At 36.5% G+C, this 22,208-nt stretch overlaps 1 protein-coding gene and 1 long non-coding RNA gene across 42 annotated transcripts in view; one reads left to right on the top strand and one right to left on the bottom strand.

Moving 5' to 3' along the window:
• PIAS2 (protein inhibitor of activated STAT 2) overlaps positions 1-7,652 on the top strand; it is a 105,527-nt gene extending 97,875 nt beyond the window's left edge. For 21 of the 41 annotated variants that reach the window (XR_011421029.1, XR_011421032.1, XR_011421033.1 and 18 more), the window contains 2 exons: positions 1,158-1,195; positions 3,893-7,652. Coding sequence is in view for 28 of the 41 variants with exons in the window: in XM_023647746.2 (XP_023503514.1) it covers positions 1,158-1,195; positions 3,893-4,072 (218 nt within the window). In the remaining 13 variants the exon portion in view is untranslated. Of the gene's footprint in view, positions 1-1,157; positions 1,196-1,692 lie in introns of all 41 variants that reach the window. The other 20 variants (XR_011421031.1, XR_011421041.1, XM_023647745.2 and 17 more) reach the window with 4 other exon arrangements.
• Positions 1-22,208, bottom strand: part of LOC138915295 (uncharacterized) — a 66,832-nt gene that overhangs the window by 4,976 nt on the left and 39,648 nt on the right. The gene's annotated exons all lie outside the window — the stretch shown is intronic.

Genomic DNA, 22,208 nt, shown 5'->3' with positions numbered 1-22,208 from the left:
CCAGTGTTACCTCAAACTGTTGTATCATATAGCTAGTGACAGGCATATAAAATGAAAAATAATATCAACAGTTTTAAAAAATGCTTTAGAAATTGAATGATTTCTCTCAAATGACTGGTGCTACAGCTTGTATCACTTGATAAGCATTTTTTATTATACCCTTATTTAGAGATTATAAGGGAATGAATATACTTTAAATTTTTGAGTTATAAATTATTCATACTGGTTATTAAATATTTTAAATATCCCCACTCATATTCTCTGTTTTGAGTAACAGTCTAGTATCAGACTTCATTCTGTATGATTGTTATATTTGAGATGACATTGAATGCCAGCATATAAAACTTCATAGGATTGAGTAGAAATTGGCCTGTTTGGTGTGTGACTTTTTTTATTGTTTTGAAATTTAGTCAAACAGAGAGGTCTAGGGGAACAGACTTTGAAATTTATTGCTAGACTTTTCAGACCTGAAAATTGTTAGAACTTTCATCCTTCAGATGGTATTACTGGGCAATGTTTTACACATTCCTGTTTCTAAAGCATAATTAGAGAGTCCTAGATCTTTGGTTTAGAAAACTGCATTAGCTTATAACCCAGTAAACCTTGATAAAATTTAGCTTGTTAGCAGCAATTACCAACTGCTTGCTTTGTGCAGAGCATTGGACTGTGTATTCTTGATGTGGGAGCAGAGGGACAGAGCTATCCATGAAATAGACATTTGTTTAAGAATATTTTAGATGAAGCTCAATGTAGTGTATTTCTTAAAAATAAATGTGAAGTATCTTAAGAGCCTAAGTATGTTTTTTTAATGGTCTGAATCCAGATCATTATCTCATCATTTTTATTGCTTCTCATTCTGTTAAGCGATGAAGGGGAAAAGTTTGTTTGGACTAGTCCTACTTATCTGGAAATTTTTGGACTGCTTCCTCTGAGTTGGTGGGAGGTGGTTTTTCCAATTGTTTTGTCAGGGAATCTGTTCATGTTGGGGTTTTACGCACATTAAATATGACTGATTATGATATAGAACTTCTCTTTGGCAGAATGGTAAGGACTTACCCCAAATGTTTTATGACTTATGATAAATACAAAGTGATTTTGGGAAATAATTCTTGTCTCCAAAATATGAGACAACTATTAACAAAGCATTTTTGTTTTAGGTTTGGATTTTCTTTCCCTTATTCCAGTTGATCCCCAGGTATGTATCCTGAATTTAAGCAACTAATTTGTATTTGATTATTGGTTATGTCATACTATCTAAAAATGACCAGTTGCATAAAATCAGGACAGTCAATTCTCAGTTACTAAAATTGATGGAAAGGAAGTACTATATAAATATTTCACAATTTTATATGGAGGATTAAAGTTGCTGTTTTTCAGTGTACGATATTTTGGCCTCAAAACCTGAGTTTTTAATTATATTTTATTTAGTTTAATAATTAGTTGGCATTTTTTACAAGCATTTGAGTGATTAAAATGAGGGAAAGCAGTGTTAGATGGCTGGCAGTTAAAACTTTACAAAGATAATTTGTAAAACACTTGTTCTATACGTAGAAAATAGCTGCAGCTGATTAAACAGACTTAAATCATTAGCTTGATTCTTCCTTGTTTTTAAAGGCAGTCAGATGCACATTTTGGGGGTGCCCCAATCTAAAGTTGCGTATAGACCAATCATTCCTGTTTTTTTTCTGTCAGAGATAAGAAACTCTAGTATCCCAGAGTCTCAACAAGAAGACCTTGCAGTGAGCATGGACTCCACTGACAGGCTTATAGAAGAGGCAGAGTAGAGGAGAAAGAGGCATGGGAAAACTGTAATGGGAGAGTGAAGCAGAAAGAGAGTAGAGAGTAGGGAGGGATAGAGGAAGACCATGGACCACTGCTTCATTTGCTGCTCAGAATCAGCTAAGCACAGATCTTGTATCAGCCTCCTGTTTCAATACGCTGTCCGATCACACAAACAGCACTGGGAATTTGGGCCCAAGGTAATGTGCAGAATGAGGAATTTCTTCTCACCCTGAATTGACTCTGTTACATCAATAGATTCTATAGCAAAAGTATCCATATATTTTTCTAGAAAATGGATTTTTCAGGCTTAAAGTATTCTGATTTTCATGTGAACTATCCTTTTCAAAAAAAAAGTTTTGGAACCTAGAGGATTTTGATTTCATAGTCCTATTTGGCATGCTTAGTGTCAGGCCAAGTTATTTGATCAGCCAGTAAGAAGGGTGAGGCTGTGCCTTCAGTTTTCCTTAGAATCCTTAGATTTCTTCTACTTTACCTCCATATTGCCCCCTTAATCCCTTGTGCAGATATGTGCCAGTTACACATAAAGCATACATAGAGGTAAAATGGCTGCAACTTGAGTATTATAAGAACTCAAGGCATAGAGTCTTTGATAGCAGGGCTATAGTAGCTAGCATCCATTTATAAATGAACAAGAATACTTTTACTACTAGTAGTGAACACTGCCTGAGAGGTAGCAAAAACAAAATGGAAGTTTCTGGGCCTTTTTCCAGACTCTTTTCCCAATTTTAGTGGAAAGTTGGAAATTGATTTGATTTTAAAGAAGTTTAATACCTGACAATTCAACTATCTTTAGAGCTCCTTAGAAACTCTTTAAGAACTATTCCTTCTCCCCCTTAACCAGTGTCCCTGGAAGATCTTTGCATGGCGTTCATTGAATTGATGAACCAAGATAGTTGTCCATCCCAAACGTTAAATTACTTTTTTAAAAGGCAGCCTGAATTTTAGTTGTTGCTTTTCCCTTGACGGCAGCTTAAACCTGGGGCTGTCGTTTGCATTTTATGATCTTTTTGAAGCTCATGTAGTCTAAACAGCTTCAGTTTTAAATTCCTGTTCTGTAACGTAGTGTCTCTAAGGATAGGCTGACTGATATACAGAATTGATACTATTGATTGGATATCCTTCCTGATCTTCTTTCATACAGTCAATCTAAAGACAAACTTAGGACATCTCTTGCATTATATACTGGACCTCACTTATTTTACTAAAGTCAGTGCAGTTGTTTCTCACAGAAAATATTCTACAGTGATATAAAATAAAGCTTTTAGCTCTTGTCTCTCTCTTCTACTCTTAGTCAATATTAGAGTATTAAACTTAGGTTTGAATTTGTTTGGGACTTAGCAACCAAGATGGTAAGGAAACTTGAAATATGAACTCTTGGAGTAGGGTGTCAAGCGAGCATCACAAGGAAGATTACATTCGATCTCTTTTAAGATTTATTCCAAAATTTTGTGATTACATGAGAGAATTCTTTGTTCTGAACATCCTGTGGTAGTTAGCTACCATGTAGTCTCTATTTTAGAATGAATGCTATCCTTCTAATTATGCAAGGATTATTTCTGTACATACAAAGGAGTCAAACGCTGTTATTCAGCTGATCAGTCTTTTAACATTCCTAAAGAGTCTGATTGATACTAAATTTTGAAAGAATTGCTGAATTTTGCATTAGCATTTTTGTTTAATACTATTAAAAATAAGTATTTATTAACCTTTTATAGTGTGATTTAAACTTTGTGTAAATATATTTAGTGAGCAAATTCTTTTTGAGATTATGAGTCATAATTGTGGGGCCAATATTTACTATTAAATAACTTCAGTTATTATTGACATTTTTGTACTTGTACCTGTGTATTTGGTCAACACACAAATTCTACAAGTTTTGAGAGAATGAAGGATATGCTGCATTCACTAAATAATGTAAAATAGCTAAATTCATGCCACCTTCCATCTAAAGATGTGAATTTTGAGAAATCTTTAAATCCCACTGGAATTTAAATATGTGGCTGTCACTTGTGCATATCTGACAATTTCTAGTCTCTATTTAAAATCATGTAGCCAGTTCCTCATCGGCATCATTGTTTGTTTCAAGCAGTACTGTCCTCCTATGTTTTTGGATAGTCTCACCTCACCCTTAACAGCAAGCAGTACGTCTGTCACCACCACCAGCCCCCATGAAAGCAGTACTCATGTTAGTTCCTCCAGCAGCAGGAGTGAGACAGGGGTCATAACCAGCAGTGGAAGTAACATTCCTGACATCATCTCATTGGACTAAAGGAGGACTTACTCGATTCTAGGAATCATCAAAACTGCTCTTTCTTGGATCTCTGGTCCGTGGAAACTATTTTTTTGGTAACAATTACTTTGATATTTATTGAAACGTCAAATGGATTCTTTTGCTTTCTGAGAGATGAACACAGATGACTACAGCAAGAACCAAATGACATGCAAGGATTTTTCTTATTCATGCTGTACTCTGAACGTCAGATACTTTCACCCATAACTGTATCTTCTTAAGAGGTGGATTTCAAGTTCATATGTTACTGGATGGATTCTACAAGTTAAAATTTTTTTGTTGTAATAAACAGCAATAAAGTTATGTAAATATTCAAGTAAACTTTAATATTCAAGTAAACTTTTTTCTAATTAAAAAAAGATGTAATCAGTGATTCTAAAATGATAGCAACTTCTGTTTTAACCTGATGTGAAGGAAAAATATATGGAAAGAAGTATGTTTGTTGAATGGGTCCTTTCCACGGAGATTTGTTCTGTTTTGTTGAAGTAATGAAATCTTGATATGTGGCCAAAGCTTGGGTTCCACTTTTCTTCTTGATTCCATCAAAGAAAATGGCCTTTGTGTTAAGCATTTTTCCCTGGTTGTCATTTACACTTTGACGTTGTTTGCTAATGAATGCAGAGTGAAGTTCTGGGATTTGGCTGCTCTTTATTAGTGATGACGTTGAAGAACACTATGCAGTTTCTGCCCTGACATAATGTGTATTATATTTGGTAATTGTACATTCTCATTCTAGAGATTTCTGTAAATTTGGGGCTTGCCTTCTCATAAAAGAAGTTCTATGCAGCCGTTGAATGAAATGTTTTTGGAGTAAGGTGTGACTGAGATGTTCCTTAGAATTTTGTTTGCACTGTCCAAAATATTGAGAGATGGAGGCAATGGAAGAACAGATTTAGGGGAGGTGGGAATAACAAAGTTTAGTTTCTTCCTAAGAACTTCTTTTGCTCATTTATTTTAAAGAATAATATACAAGTCTTAGTTGAAACTTTTCAGATTTTAGTAACATTGACAAAATACATTTTAGATCTCTGATCATATTTCTCAATTTCTGCCTCACAGTAATGATCTTCAAACTTAAAGAAAAAACAAACAATAGCAAGGGGTGGAGACAGCATCACATTTCTTTTTCTTTTTTTAAAAGGAAGTCTTTCCTGAACCCACGAAAGACAAAACAGAAATAGAAAATGTTTGCATTTAAGTAAGGAAAGGTTGAGGAGGATGGGCCTGAAGCCCATTTTGAAAACCACTCTGTTCCTTGATTTTAAATCCCTCAGGAAACTGAGTTTTACCCTTAGAGAAACATTTTCGCCCAAATTTTGTATTTTCCTTTGCTTCATTTGGCTTCCTAAATAATTTTTGAGTTCTCAAGAAGTTAATACTTCCTTAATGTCTAGCTGTCTCTCCCTAAGCCGTGTCTACTTTAAAAACAAAACCTTTTTTCTAAATGACTGATTTCTCAAACTGAAGTGCCCGCATGAAGACTCTACCAATTTCAGTTAGAATCGGGACTCCTTGCTTCAGGGTTGCTGCACCTCCAGGGGGCTGACTCGTCACTGCTTAAGTTTTTTATGCCTTCTCAAGTTTTCATGGCCTCTGTGCTCCCTTTGTGTCAATTTAACTTTGTGATTTTCTACATCATCCCCTTGACGCATTTATCCCTTTTGGAGAGCTGCTGATTATTAAAACGTGGAAAACCAACCTGAATCTTCTCACAGTAGTTAGACCATAGTTTTACCTTTTTAGTCATTAGATTTCCAGTTCATGTTACAGACCTTTGGTCCAGGAGATAAAGAATTTCTTCCTAGTAAAATTTTATGTTGCTGCTCTAAATACAGATGCAATTTCAGTTAACTCTGTAATTAGATAGAAAAAGTAACCTGATTTGTGTGGTATAATTTGTTAATAAAGAAATGGTGTATATTTATCATTTTGTTACCCTTTAGATTCTCAGAGACTCCCCCCCCCCCCAGTTTAACCAACAGAGTTTTATAAGGTAAATGAAAATATTAATAGAAATTAGTTTACTTACTTGGTTTTTGTAACTAGTATGTCTGTGCTTTTATAGTTGTGCTTTGTTTCCTTTTCACTATTCTGTGTGAACCGTTTTAGTGTTCATTTTTGGTGCTTTACACTGAAATTACATGTAAGTTTTTAATTTATCTCATAGAGGTTACTAACATTTTAAAAACGACATTTTTCAGTTTATAATCTTAAAATTGGGGCTTATGTTGTATATGTATCTTTGAAAGTGAGTACTTTTCTTTATGGCTTTGACCTTAGGATAACAGCATGAGTATTAAGCCATTATCCTTTTTTTAGTACGGTCACTAAATATTTTTACCAAGATCCTCACTTTTTAGCAGTTTATTTTACTAGCCCATATTTCTACTTAATCAGGTATAATGCAGTTTCAGGAGGAGGTCATCTTAACTGTTATTTAGATGTCAGCGAACGGGTGATTATATGGAATATCTTGTTTAAGGAAAGGAACTGCAGTTACTAGTCTCTTATAAACGCTTAGCCAACCCAGATTTTCATCTTTATTCATATGGAAATATTGAGGGCTTTTCTTGCTTTGGTAACTCAACAATGTAATTGGTGCTGAATATAGCTTTACCCCTACAGTCTGCTTACATTCACTAACGTTCTGGCCCTTAGGTGAGCCACTTTAGGATTTTATTTCCATTTCTGCCCAGAAGGTATAAATATTTGGCATCTATCATAGGATAATTATAAACTCCAAATGAAACAGTAGAGGTAAATTTAGGTTATGGAGCATTTATCTGATAATGTGTTTCAGGAAAGCTAGAATGAAAATACCATGGTTAGGTGACAGATAGTCTAAATAAGTTGATCCGTAACTTTTGGTATAAAACAAGTTTCCCTAGGTTAGAATCTTAAGAAATTTGAAGAAAGGTAAAATGTTGGATTTTAGGTGAAGTGGTGTTCAACAGAGACTGTGCTGACTTTGAGATTGAGACCTTTCAGACATTCTGGGTTCGGACCAGTCCTGGACACTTGTCATTTAGTAACCAAGTTGTCTGTTTTTCTTCTGCCAATAAAGTATTCATGAGTTACATTTTGTCTTTTTAAGTAAAGTCAGTTTTTACAAAGCATTAGTTTAATTCTCAGGTATACCTTTCATTTCTCTCCAGCCCCCAAGTGGTATATAAAAAAAAAAGGCACTTCACTGTTTCTTTTTTTCTTTTAGTAAGCACTTTTATTTTCCTAATTTTTTTGTCTTGGAAAATGTAGAATGGTATGCCATTTAAACTTGGGTCTCACATTGTATTTTCTGGCCCTGGATCCATGTGGTGTGGCAGCTTGGAGTTGTGATTTAGATCAATGATTGATGATTCAACCTGAGTCACCATCTTTTCTGCTACAATTCTACATGAATATGGTGAAACTTGTGGAAAAGAATTTAAGAATTTCTCTGCCTTTTTAAGAGTCTGATCCACCTGTCAAGTAAATGACTGGTTTATAAGCCACCTTTTTTTGTTATTAGGAACGACACTCCAATTCCTAGTAGAAACAAATAAAGCTATGTAAAAATGCCCATTCTTCTTTGATGCTTGCCTGATTCAATAATGTTTTTTGTTTATGTCAGTAAAACATGCTCATTGTGGAAAATTTAGATAATACAGAAAAGTATAAAGAAAAATAATTGCCTCTAATTCTATCACACAGGGAAAAAAACCACTTTAATATTTTTGCATATTTCTTGCCAGTCTCTGCTACTTGTGCGAGTTTTTACACAGTTTCATTCATTTTCAGTATAATTTGTATCTTGAGTTTTTTCCCTCAATTTATAGGCATTATTCCATGTCATTACAAACTATGTCAGCCTTTATTAATTACATTATGTTCCATTTTTATGGATGTGCTGTGTCATCTTTCCGCATTGGACATTTTAGATTGCATCTCATATTGTTACAGTGAATGTCTTTGTGCATAAATTGTTTCCTTAGGATAAATTCCTAGAGGTGGAATTTTTGGGTCAAGGGTATGAACACTTTTGTAGTTCTTGATTCATACCACTTGTCCAAGTGGTTTTACTAATTTATAATCCAACAATTTGGTATAAGAACAACGGTCTGACCATATTTTCATAGAATATGCACCATTTATTTCTATGCAGGCATCTGCACTAAAGACCCTCTGCCCTGCTGACCCTGGTGAGCTGGGCTGGTTTGGAGATAATTGGCAGAGATTTTCCTGGGCTGTCTCACTTTCAAATATCTACCTGACATGTTCCAGAAACTTCTACATATGGATAGCTAAATGATTTTTCATATAGTTTTACTTGCACTGTGAAGTAGCCCATCGTCAGACTACATTTTCCATTTTTAGTTAGAAAATCTTGACCCCTTTTTTTTTTTAAACCATTTGTGCCTAGGGCTAGCCCTTAGTAGCCAGCTCTCTTTTTTTTCCTCTTCCTGTAGGCTCCATTTTGGCCTTTCTGAGCTCCCCAAAGCCAGTGGGATCTCGTGAGCCAAAGGCAGTCCAACCCAAACTGGAAAAGTGGTAAGGCTAAAACAACAAAAGCAGGGCCAAGCTTTGCCTGTTTCTGTTGGTATTCTTCTCTTTCCAATCAGATCTTGGTGTTCTAAGGGCAGCTGTGGGGAAAGAAACACAGACTGCTGTCTTCAGATGTTCAAGGTGCTATTTTCTTGATTGGCATACCACAGTCATTATTTCCCAGACTGCTTTTTATTTCTGAATGGCTTTTAAAGCTTCCTTTATTTTGTGTTGTCTAAGCTTAACTATTTCAAGTGAAGAAGAATGTTGCTGTGCTATAAAATAGAATATGCCTCATTTTGGCCTTCATCAAACTACTCCAGAGATACTCAGTATGTTTTGTAAGTGAATGTGGGATGGAGTATTATAAAAGATCTGGTCCCAGACTTCAAAGGGCTTATAATCAAGTTTTCAAAAATCAAGAATTCTTCCCTATTAACAGTCATTGTGCTAAGAACTTTACAAAAATGTCTCATTCGTTATGACAGCCTGTCAAAGGAAAGTGGTATTGTCCCAGTTTTACAAATGAAGAAACAGATAAGTTTCACAGTGGACTTGAGAGTCTGAAAACAGACCTACCTGAAAAGCTCTCTGACTTAACAGAAGTTTAAACTAAAGAGGAGACTGATATGGGAATCTCGACATAAAATGATGAGAACTGATTTCAGCTCATGGCCACAGGAATAAGGAAGGAGTGAATATTGGAGCCATTTCAAAGGAAGACTGAAGATTCAGTGTTTGAATGGATATAGGAGTAAGGGCTGAGTCCATTTCTCAAGCCTGGGTAACCAGGATATAATGGTGCTGTTTACAGAGACAGGAGGCAGTTAGGATAGAGGTTAGTCATTTAGTGAAGACAGTAAAGAGTTTGATGTTAAGCAGAAAGGAAGTGTCCATGAAGCTCATCCTTGTTTTTCTGCTGTCTTTCAAGAAATGCAAAATTCCCTTGTTCTCCATTTTAACCTTCACTTGTCTCCTTTCTGTATAGTTTAGCCACTCCCAGTTGCCCACCCTCCGTCTCTCCTCCCAAAACCATGCTCCACTACCCCTCAACCTTTTCTTTTGATTTTTCTCTTCACTGCCTTGCCATAACAAATTTGGCTGTTACCTGAAGTCCTGCCATACCCTCAGCTCCCACCAGTGAGCTGTGTCCACATTCCACATATCTCAAGAGGTGGTAGTGCCCTTTCTCTCTATTGTAATTTCTAAATAATTTCTCCTGACAGGAGGGTATTACTGTCAGCTGCCTCTGCTCTTATCAAGTAACCTGTTGATCACCCCCTTTGATTTGCGAAGGCTTCACTTTGTGACTCACAGCGTTCCTTACCATCTCTAATTCTGTAGCTGTTCTCAACATCTTCAACATTCTCATGGATGACCCATCTAACAGTCTAGCCTGTGCGATTTTTGGTTACCTCACCAACATTTTCTTCCACTGAAACTCCCTACCACTGTCTCACCGCTTCTGTTTTCTCTATACTGCCTGTCCCACTTAACACTGCTCCTTCATTATCACAGCCTTAAACATGTCCTCCAAGTCACCTGTCACCCTCTTGACCTAATATCATGTGGTTCTTTGGCCTATTCTCATCAATTATTACAAATATTCCCACTCCTTTTCAAATCACACCCTTCTCAGCAGGTAATCTTGCTTCCTAATTCAATCAGAAGATTGAGTACATCAGCGTGATTTCTCTCCACCTATGCCCACCTTCATCCTTCCTCCTTAATTCCAGTCTCAGAGGCTGAGGTGGGCCTTTGACTCCTGTTTCCTCCTGTCATCTTCAAGACGTTCCTCCACCACACTTTTCCTCTTTCCTCCACGTCTTTCACCTCTCTACTGCTGCTTTTGGCTTACAGTCTCAGTCGTCAAATATTTGAGATCCTATTACATGCCAGGCATTTTATCAGGCACTCGGAACACAAGATAGATTGCTATATACCTCCACCAAAGTTGTACTCCAGGAGAATATACAAATGAGTAAAAGAGGGAGATTACAATGCAGTGGTAAAAGGTGAAGTACAGGGTGCGACAGGAACACAGATGAGGCAACTAACAGATTTCATGGAAGTAACATAAAAGTAGGAACATGAGTGTTGATTGGAAGTTTGTCAAAGTGAGGACTGAAAATGTTCAGAATAGCTGGAAATTTGCTAAGGAATAGTAAGAGAACTATATAAGAGATCATGAAGGGCCCTGTAAAGCAGTGAGAGGCATTGAAGAGTTTTCATGATCATTAACAGTAATGAGCATTTGTTGAGTTTGGTATGAGTATTTCCATTTTACAAATGAGGAAGCAGATTCTGAGAGGGTAAGTGACTTGCTTAAGGTCATGCAGTTTGTAAGTGGGGAGCCAGGCTTCAATCTCAGCTTTTAACTGCTTTCTCAGAGAGGCCTTCTCTGATCATTCTATCTAAAAAGTAGTGTTTCCTAACTATCCTGATCACATCGCCCAGTTTATATCCTATATGGCACTTATTACAACCTGTGTTTATTTTATGTATTGGTTCACTATGTATTGTCTGTCTCCTCTACTAGATTGTAAGCTCCACGAGGGCAGGGGTGATCTTACTTCACTTGCATCCCAGAGCCTGACATGGTGTGTGGTGCATAGTAGGTGCTCAATAAATACTTGTGAACAAAGAAATGGTGGGTAACTGTATTTGACTTACGCTGACTGTGGAAATCATTTAATACCTGAGCAGAAGGCATTCACCAAGAGAGGAAAACAAGAGGAGGTGCATGTTTGGGGCAGGTGGTAGAAATGAAAGGTGCTGGAGAGTGGGGAGGAAGTCAGCACACTGACCTAGACACGAGTCTTTCTGGGCAAGGGCTTAGAATGGGGCATTGGTAGGGCATTACACAGTGGGGATGATAATGTGTGAACAAGCGTTGTATTAAACCTGAAAACCTAAGTGACCCCTTGTAGTCCCAGCCTACTGTATATGTAAGACTGGAAATTCTGCATGTAATGTACTCTGTATAGTGAGGACCACTCCATCTGAGTCAGATACACCACACTGAATTATACAATACAGTTGTAGGCGTAAACATTCTAACTTCTGATCCTCAGTCTCTCAAGGCAAACAACTTGACCTGAGTCATTACTGGGCTCAGTACTTTGGAAATGGAACGTTAACCTGATGTCTCTGGAAGTCATGCCCACAAGCCATCAGACCAGCTCCAGGCTTATCCTACAACACAGGGGCAGTACTGAAACCATGAAAATGGAAGGGCTTGTCTGGAGAAATCAATGAGTGAGAAAAGGAGAGAGCTAGAAAAGGAATACAAGGAGATTGAGAAGGAATAGCTGAGATAGAAGGGAAAGCAGGAATGGTATCACAGAGGCCAAAAGAATAAGTATTTCAAGAAGAGAGTGGTCAGTGGAATTGAAAGCTCCTGATGTAAAAATTAAGTAGCTATTAAAAAACTTTAATTTCAGAAACATCATATTTGATTGAATTTATGCATAAAACTCCATATCCATTAGCAGTCACCTGCATTTCCCCCATCTATCACACTCCCCACCACTAGGCAACAACTAGTTTACTTTCTGTCTGTATATTTGCCTATTCTAGGCATTTCATATAAACTTAAATCATATGATGCGTTGTCTTTTGTCACTGGCTTCTTTCCGTTAGCCTGTTTTTAAGGTTCATCCACGTTGTGGCATATGTCAGTACTTTATTCCTTTTTATGGCCAAATAATATTCCACTATATAGATATATGATACTCGTCCATCCACCAGTTGATAAACATTTGGGTTGTTTTCACCTTTTGGCTACTGTAATACTGCTATGAGCATTCGTGTACAAGTATTCATATAGAGACATAATTTCATTTCTCTTGGGTATATACTTAGGAGTGGAAATGCAGGGCCGTAAGATAACTGCATGTTTAACACTTTGAGAAATTACCAGACTGTTTTCCAAAGTGGCTGTACCATTTTAAATTCCCACCAACAATGTATCAGGGCTCCAATTTCTTCACATCCTCACCAATGTTGGTTTTTTTTTATTATTTATCTTTCTTTTAATTGTAGCCATCATAGTCTGTTTGAAATGTTATCTGATTATGTTTTTGATTTAGATTAATGATTAGTGATGTCAACCATCTTTTCATGTGCTAATTGGTTATTTGTGTATCTTTGGAGAAGTGTCTGTTCAGATCCTTTGCTCAATTTTTTTTAGACTTAATTTTTTTAGAGCAGTTTTAGGTTCATAGGAAAATTAAGGGGAAGGTACAGGGATTTCCCATATACCCCCTGCCCCTACACTTGCATAACCTTCCCCATTATCAACATCCCCCACCAAAGTGGTACATTTGTTATAATTGACATACATGTAGGTTCATTTCCTACATTGACACAGTATAATCATGCAAAGTCCATAGTTTATGTTAGTGTTCACTCTTGGTGTAGTACATTCTACAGGTTTGGACAAATCTATAATGATATGTATCCATCATGATAGTATCATACAGAATATTTTTACTGCTCTAAAAGTCCTCTGTGTTCCACTTCATCCCTCCCTCCACCACCCCTCAACCCATCGCAACCTGATCTTTTCACTGTCTCCATAGTTTTGTCTTTTCCAAAATGTCATGTAGTTGGGATCATATTGTATGTAGTCTTTTCAGATTGGCTTCTTTCATGTAATAATATGCATTTAAGGTTCCTCTATACTATGGTAAGAGTATATTTAGTTTTGTAAGAAGTTGCTAAACTGCCTTCAAGAGTCTGTGTCATTTTGCATTTCCACCAGCAGTGAATTCAAGTCCTGTTGCTCCACATCTTTGTCAGCATTTGATATTGTCAGTGTTTTGGATTTTATCTATTCTAATAGGTGTATAGCAGTGTCTCATTGTTTTAATTTGCAATTCCCTGATGATGAACAATGTTGAGTATCATATTCTTATTTGCCATCTGTGTATCTTTGGTGAGATGTCTGTTCAGATATTTTGCTCATTTTTAATTCGGTTCATTTTCTTATTATTGAGTTTTAAGAGTTTCTATATTTTGGAATCCAGTCCTTTATCAGATATGTATATTGTAAATATTTTCTCCCAGTCTATGGCTTGTCTTCTCATTCTCTTGACAGTCTCATTTGCAGAGCAGTTTTTAATTTTAATGAAGTCTAACTTAGCAATTTTTTCTTTCATGGATCATGCTTTTGGTGTTGTATCTAAAAATTAATTGCCTCACCCAGCATCATTTAGATTTTCTCCTATATTCTAGGAGATTTATACTTTTGCATTTTACATTTAGGTCTGTAATCCATTTTCTGTTAATTTTTGTGAAGGGTTTAAGGCTGTGTCTAGATTCTTTTTTTTTTTTTTCACGTGTATGTCTAGTTCTGGCACTGTTTGTTGAAAAGATTATCTTTTCTCCATTGAATTGCTTTTGCTCCTTTGACAAAGATCAGTTGACTTTATTCATGTGGGTCTGTATCTGGGCTCCCTGTTCTGTTCCTTTGACCTATTTTGCTCTTGCCAATACCACATTGTCTTGATTACTGTGGGTTTATATTAGGTCTTGAAGTCTTTGTTCTTCTCCTTCACTATCGTGTTGGCTATTCTGGGTCCCTTGCCTCTCTGTGTAAACTTTAGAATGAGTTTGTCACTATCCAAAAAATTACTTGCTGAGATTTTGATTGTGATTATGTTGAGTCTAGAGATCAAGTTGGAAAGAACAGACATCTTAGGAATATAAAGTATTCCTATCCATGAACATGGAATATCTATCCATTTATCTTCTTTGATTTTGTTCATCAGGGTTTTGTAATTTTCCTCTTATGGGTCTTGTATATAATTTGTTAGATTTATACCTAAATATTTAATTTTTTCTTTTGATGCTACTGTAAATGGTATTGTGTTTTTTTTTCTTTCAAATTCCCTTTGTTCCTTGCTGGCATATAAGAAAGCAATTGACTTTTGTATATTAACCTTGTATCCTGCAACCTTCCTATAATCACTTATTAATTCCAGGAGGTTTTTTTCTCCATTCTTTGGGATTTTCTGTACAATCTTGTCACCTGCAAACAAAGACAGTTTTATTTCTTCCTTCCCAATCTGTATACGCTTATGGTCTTATTGCATTAGCTGGGACTTCTAGTACAATACTGAATGAGAATGGTGAGAGGTGACATCCTTGCCTTATTCCTGATCTTAGTGGAAAGCTTCAAGTTACTCACCACTAAGTGTGATGTTAGCTGTATTTTTTTAGTAAATGTTCTTTATCAGTTTGAGGAAGTTCCTCTCTATTCCCTGTTTGCTGAGTGATTTTCCCATGAATGGGTGTTGGAGTCAGTCAAATGCTTTTTCTGTATCTATTGATGTGATTTTTCTTCTTTAGCCTATTAATGTGATGGATTACTTTCATTGATTTTTCAATGTTGAACTAGCTGTGGATACCTCAATAAATCTCACTTGGTTGTGGTGTGTAATTCTTTTTATACGTTGTTGGATTTGATTTGCTGATACTTTGTTAAGGATTTTTGCATCTATGTTCATGAGAGATATTGGTCTATAGTTTTCTTGTAATGTCTTTATCTGGTTTTGGTATTAGGGTAATACTGACCTCATAGAATAAGTTAGGAAATATCCCACCTGCTTCTGTTTTGGGTAAGTGTTTGTAGAGAATTAGTATAATTTCTGCCATCTGGGCCTGGTGCTTTCTGTTTGGGAAGGTTAATAATTATTGACTCAATTTTTGTAGATATAGGCCTATTCAGATGATCTATTTCTTCTTGTGTGAATTGTGGTAGTTTATGTCTTTCAAAGAGTTGGTCCATTTCATGTAGGTTACCAAATTTGTCGGCATGGAGTTGTTCATAGTGCTCCTTTAATATCCAGCTAATATTCATGGGATCAGTAGTGATGACCCCTCTTTCATTTCTGATATTAGTTGTTCATCTTCTCTTTTTTTCTTAATTAGCCTGGCTATAGGTTTATCAATTTTCTTTTAGTTTCCTTTTTTTTTAAAAAAAAATTGGCACCTGAGCTAACATCTGTTGCCAATCTTCTTTTATTTTCTTTCCTTTCTTCTTCTCCCCAAAGCTCTCCAGTACCTAGTTGTATATTCTAGTTGCAGCTCCTTCTAGTTGTGCTATGTGGGACACTGGCTCAGCATAGCCTGATGAGCAGTGCTAGGTCCATGCCCAGGATCTGCACTGGCGAAATCCTGGGCTGCCAAAGTGGAGCACGTGAACTTAACCACACAGCCATGGGGCTGGCCCCCAAGATTTATCAATTTTACTGATTTTTTTTTTTTGTTTCATTGGTTTTCTCTACTGATATCTTGTTAATTTCATTGATTTCTTCTCTAATTTTTCTTTTCTTTTCTTCTACTTTGTATTTAATTTGCTCTTCCTTTTCTAGTTTACCAAAGTTGAAAGCTTAGATTATTGATTTTAGATACTCTTCTTTTCTAATATATGCTTTGAGTGGTATAAATTTTCCTCTAAGCTTTGCTTTCGCTACATCCCACATATTTTGATAAGGGATATTCTCATTTTCATTTCATTAAAAATATTTTAAAATTTCTTTGGAACGTATTTTGACTCGTGTTATTTAGAAGTGTGTTGTTTAATCTCCCAGTATTTTGGGGTTTTCTGCTATCTTTTTGTTACTGATTTGTAGTTTAATTCTGTTGTGGTCTGAGAACATACCTTATATGTTTTTTGTTCTTTTAAACTTGTTAAGGTGTGTTTTATGGCCCAGAATGTGGTCTGTCTGGATAAATATTCTATGTGAGCTTCAGAAGAATGTGTCTGGCGTTGTTGGAGGAAGTATCCTATAGATGTCAATTAGATCCAGTTGATTGATGGTGCTGTACAGTTTCACTATGTCCTTACTGATTTTGTACCTGCTGGATCTGTCCATTACTAATAGAGAGGTGTTGAAATCTCCAGCCATATAGTGGATGTGTCTCTTTCTTCTTGAAATTCTATCAGGTTTGCCTCAAATATATTGACAGGCTGTTAGGTACATAACACATTAAGGATTGCTATGTCTTCTTGAAGAATTGACCCTTTTAATTCGTGTAATGCTCCTCTTTATCCCTGATAATTTTCCTTTCTCTGAAGTCTGCTTTGTCTGAAATTAATATAGCTATTCCAGCTTTCTTTGATTAGTGTTAGCATCTGGTACATCTTTCTCCATTCCTTTACTTTTCATTATCCGTGTCTTTATGTTTAAGTGGGTTTCTTATAGACAACATATGGTTTGGTTTTGTTTTTGATCCACTCTGACAGCATCTGTCTTTACTTGGTGTATTTACACCATTGACATTCAAATTGATTATTGATATAGGTGGGTTAATATATTCCATACTTTTTTTCTGTTTTCTATTTGTTGGCCATGTTCTTTGTTTTTTCCTTTACTCTTTTTCTGTCTACTGTAGCTTTAATTGAGCATTTTATATGATTCCATTGTTTTCTTCTTAGCATATCTATTATACTTTTGGGTTTTTTAAACTTTTTTTTAGTGATTGCCCTTGAGTTTGCAATATACATGTATAAACTAATCCATGTCCTCTTTGAAATAACACACCACGGCATGGGCAATGTAAGAATTTTATAACAGAATATTCCCAATTCCTCCCTCCACCCCTTATGGTATTGCTGTTATTCATTTAACTTATCCGTAAGCTATAATCACTGAATATTTTGTTGCTGTTATAGTTTGAACATACTATTCAATAAGAATAAGAAAAACAAAAGATTTTATGTTACCTTCATTTATTCCTTCTCTAATGTTCTTCCTTTCTTTATGCAGATCTGAGGTCCTGACCTATACAATTTTCCTTCTTTCTGAAGAATTTCTTTTAACATTTTTTGCAAGGCAGGTCTAGTGTCAACTAATTCCATTTATTTTTCTTTGTCTGAGGAAGACCTTATTTCTCCTTCTCTTTTGAAGGATAATTTTCCTAGATAGAGAATTCTAGGTCAGTGGGGGTTTTATTCCCCAACACTTTATATATTTCACTCTATTCATTGCTTACATGGTTTCTGAACAGAAGTCCAATGTAATTCTTATCCTGGCTTCTCTAGGTGAGATTTTCTTTTTCCTTTGGCTTCTTTCAAGATTTCCTCTTTGTCTTTGATTTTTGGCAGTTTGAATATGATATGCCTAAGTGTAGTTTTTTTTAGTATTTATCCTGCGTGGTGTTCTCAGAGCTTCTTGAATCTGGTTTGGTGTCTGTCATTAAACAAATACCGCTTCACTAGTGCTCCTATCATCACGGATGTTGTGAAATTGTCATTTTTGTCCTTCAAGTCTATCTGAAAATTCACCTACCTCTAGCAAAAAGCAGAGAGAACTAATGAGGGAGTGAAGCACTCCGTTTACATGGTAGACATGTAAAGATAAGGCTGGGTGGCTGGAAGAAGTGAGGAAGCAGTTTTGTTAATGTGCATCTTTTTGTATCTTTTGAACTTTGAACTGTGAATGTATTACTTATTTTAAAAGATAAAGTTAAAAGTAAACTTTGATTTTAAAAAAAAATATGTGGACGTCAACATCATGGCCAAGTGTGCTCTTCCCTCAGACTTTCTCCCTAAGGTACGACAAAAAGGACATTCATAAACCAACAGAGGACATTCACACAACACAAAAGACATCTGAGAGATCCACGCAGACATACATCTGAAGGTGGAGGTGCTGGCCCCCCTGGGAGGAAGTGGCAAGAGGTAAGGGGACCTCATCTCCCTTCCCAACCAGTGATCTAGGGTGCAGGATCATGTGCAGCTCTGAGAAATGAGCAGGGACGGGCGGCTTTCTGAAGGAATGCCTTCACTCTCAAAGTTCCCTCACAGCCTGTGTGAAAGCTCCACACAGAGGAGGCTAAGCTATTGCAGGAGTGTCTTCATCAAGCCAGCACCCCAAGAGGGCAGATAGTGATGTCAGAGGAAGAACACTGCCAGGACTGCGCACACAAAAGAAAGTGCCCCTCCCCCTGCCTGGCACACCAGCTTGGCTGGTCGGCCAAAGCAAGAGACACCCGCCAGAGTGCCTGAGCATACATTAGTAAAGCAGCAGCTGTGAGAAGGCAATCACAGATGGGCTGTGTCAGCATGGATTCCAAAGGGCAGGCACAGACTAGGGATGGTGGCAGACTCAGTATACACAGCTCCTGACTCCCTGCTCCCCTCCCCCGCCAGTGGTGGCAGGTGGAATCTGTGACCAGGTACTCTTACTATGTGAAGGCACAAATCTACCCCATCAAATAATATGAAGAAATATATTAATATTCCAGACCAGAAGGAAAATGGCAAGCACCCAGCCAATCAATCCTGAAGGCACAGAAATTTACAATCTAAATGACAATTCAAAATAGCTATCATAAAGAAACTCAACAAGTTACAAGAAAATCAGCATAGTTTAATGAAATCAGGAACAAACAATGAACAGAGGGAATTATTCACAAAACAAATTGAAACTATAAAGAAAAACCAAGCAGAAATGTTGGAGATGAAAAATAGTGAATGAGATAAAAAAAAATCTAGAGTCCTTGGATAACAGAGCTGATATTATGGAGGACAGAATTAGCAATCTGGAAGACAAACAGAAATGCTTCAGATGGAGGAGAGAGAACTAAGATTAAAAAGAAATGAAGAAATTCTCCAAAAAATATCTGACTCAATGAAGAAATGCAACTTAAAGATTATAGGTATTCCAGAGGGAGAAGGGAGGAAGAAAGGAGCAGAAAGTTTGTTCAAAGAAATAAAAGTAGAGAACTTCCCAAACCTGGGGGAGGAGCTGGAAATACAGGTAAAAGAAGCTAATATAACTCCCAATTATATCAATGTAAAAAGACCTTTGCTACGGTATATAGTAGTAAAACTGTCAAAAATCAATGACAAAGAAAAAATATTAAGAACAGCAAGGCAGAAGAAAATAACTTACAAGGGTACCCACATCAAGCTTTCAGCAGAATTTTCACCACAAACCTTAACAGGCTAGCAGAGAGTGGAGTGAGATACTCAAAATTCTGAAGGACAAAATCTTTCAGACAACAATACTCTATCCAGTGAAAATATCCTAGAGATATGATGGAGAAATAAAAACTTTGCCAGACAAACAAAAGATGAGGTATTTCATCACCACAAGACCCCTGCACAAGAAATGATTAAGAAGCCCTGAAACCTAACAAAAAAGAAAGGGCATACAAAGCCTTGAGCAAGGAGACAAATAGGCAGACAAAACCATGAAATTGCAGCTCTCTATCAGAACAGTTAGCAAATACTTAATTATAACATTACAGATAGAGGGAAGGAAGAAATCAAAAGTAACTATAATCTTGTCATTTAAACCAGAAACTCACAACACAAGATGGAATAAGTTGTGACAACAATAACTTAGAAGGGGAAAAGGAAAGGAATGGAATCAGCTTAGACTGAGAAAATAAGAGGCTAACAGAAAATGGACTATCTCATCTACAAGATTTTTTATACAGATATGGTAACCACTAAACCGATGATCAGAACAGAGACACAAATGATAAAGAGAAAACTGAGAGAACCATCATAGAGGACTACCAAACTGAATTTGAAGTCCAAAATACACAAGATGAGAAACAAGGGAAATACAGAACCACCAGAAAATGAGTGATAAGATAGCAGCATTAAGCCATCATATATCAATAATCACTCTAAATGTAAATGGATTGAATTCTCCAATCAAAAGACACAGATTGACTGGATGGATCAAAAAGCAAGACCTAACAATATGATGTCTCCAGGAAACGAATCTGAGCTCTGAAGACAAACAGGCTCAGAGTGAAGGGATTGAAAATGATACTCCAAGCTAATGGCAAACAAAAGAAAGCAGGTGTTGCCATACTTATATGAGACAAAGTAGACTTCAAGACAAAACAGGCAATGAGAGACAAAGAGGGGCAGTATATAATGATAAAAGGGACACTCCACCAAGAAGACATAACACATAAATATATATGCACTCATCACAGGGGCACCAAAGTGCATAAAGCAACTATTAACAAACCTAAAAGGAGATATTAACAAAAACACAATAATAGTAGGGGATCTTAATACCCCACTTACATCAATGGATAGATCATCCAGACAGAAAGTTAACAAGGAAATAGTGGAGTTAAATGAAACACTAGACCAGATGGGCTAAATAAATATATATGCAACACTGCATCCAAAAACAGCAGAACATACATTCTGCTCAAGTGCGCATGGAACGTTCTCAAGGACAGACTATATGTTGGGCAACAAGGCAAGCCTCAATAAATTGAGGTTGAAATTGAAGTTGAAACCAAAAAAGCAGTAAAAAGGATGAATGAAACTAAGAGCTTGTTCTTTGAGAAGATTAAAAAAATTGATAAACCCTTAGCAGAACTCACTAAGAACAAAAAGAGAGAAGGCTCAAATAAATTAGAAAAGGAAGAGGAAAAATTACAACAGATACCACAGAAATACAAAGGATTATAAGAGAATACCATGAAAAACTATATGCCAATAAATTGGACACTCTGGAAGGAACAGGCAAATTCTTAGAGTCATACAACCTTCGAAAACTGAATCAAGAAGAAAGAGAGGGGCCGGCCCTGTGGCCAAGTGGTTGGGTTCGTGCGCTCTGCTTCAGTGGCCCAGGGTTTCACTGGTTCGAATCCTGGGTGTGGAGATGGCACCGCTCGTCAGGCCACGCTGAGGTGGTGTCCCACATGCCACAACTAGAAGGACCCACAACTAAAAAAATACACAACTATGTACCGGGGGGCCTTGGGAGAAAAAGGAAAAATAAAATCTTAAAAAAAAAAAAAAAAAGAAGAAGAAATAGAGAATCTGAAGAGTCAATCACAAGGAAGGAGATTGAAAGAGTAATCAAAAACCTCCCAAGAGAGAAAAGTCGAGAACCAGATGACTTCTCTGGAAAATTCTTCCAAACATTGAAAGAAGATTTAATACCTATCTTTCTCAAACTATTCCAAAAAGTTGAAGAAGATAGAACGCTTCCTGACACATTACGAGGCCAACATCACTCTGATTGCAAAGCTAGACAAGGACAACACAAAGAAGGAAAATCACAGGCCAATATTGCTGATGAACATAGATGTAAAAATCCTCAACAAAATATTGGCAAACCAAATACAGCAATTTATTAAAAGGATCATACACCATGATGAAGTGGGATCTATACTTGATAGGGATGTAGGGATGATTCAACATCTACAAATCAATGTGATACACCACATTAACAAAATGAGGAATAAAAATCACAGGATCATCCCAATAGATGCAGAGAAAGCATTTGACAAGATCCAACATCCATTTATGATAAAAACTCTCAATAAAAATGGGTATAGAAGGAAAGTAACATAATAAAGGCCATATATGAGAAACCCACAGCCAACATCACACTCAATGGGGAAAAACTGAAAGCCACTCCTCTGAGAACTGGAACAAGACAAGGGTGCTGACTCTCACCACTCTTATTCAACATAGTACTGGAGGTTTTGGCCAGAGCAATTAGGCAAGAAAAAGAAATAAAAGGAATCCAAATAGGCAATGAAGAAGTGAAACTCACTGTTTGCAGACAACATGATTTTTTTTTTCCTTTGAGGA

Source organism: Equus caballus, chromosome 8 (assembly GCF_041296265.1).
Source record: "Equus caballus isolate H_3958 breed thoroughbred chromosome 8, TB-T2T, whole genome shotgun sequence".
Taxonomy (NCBI): Eukaryota; Metazoa; Chordata; class Mammalia; order Perissodactyla; family Equidae; genus Equus; species Equus caballus.
Note: the sequence above shows the minus strand (reverse complement) of the source record. Positions and strands in the feature narration are given on the sequence as shown.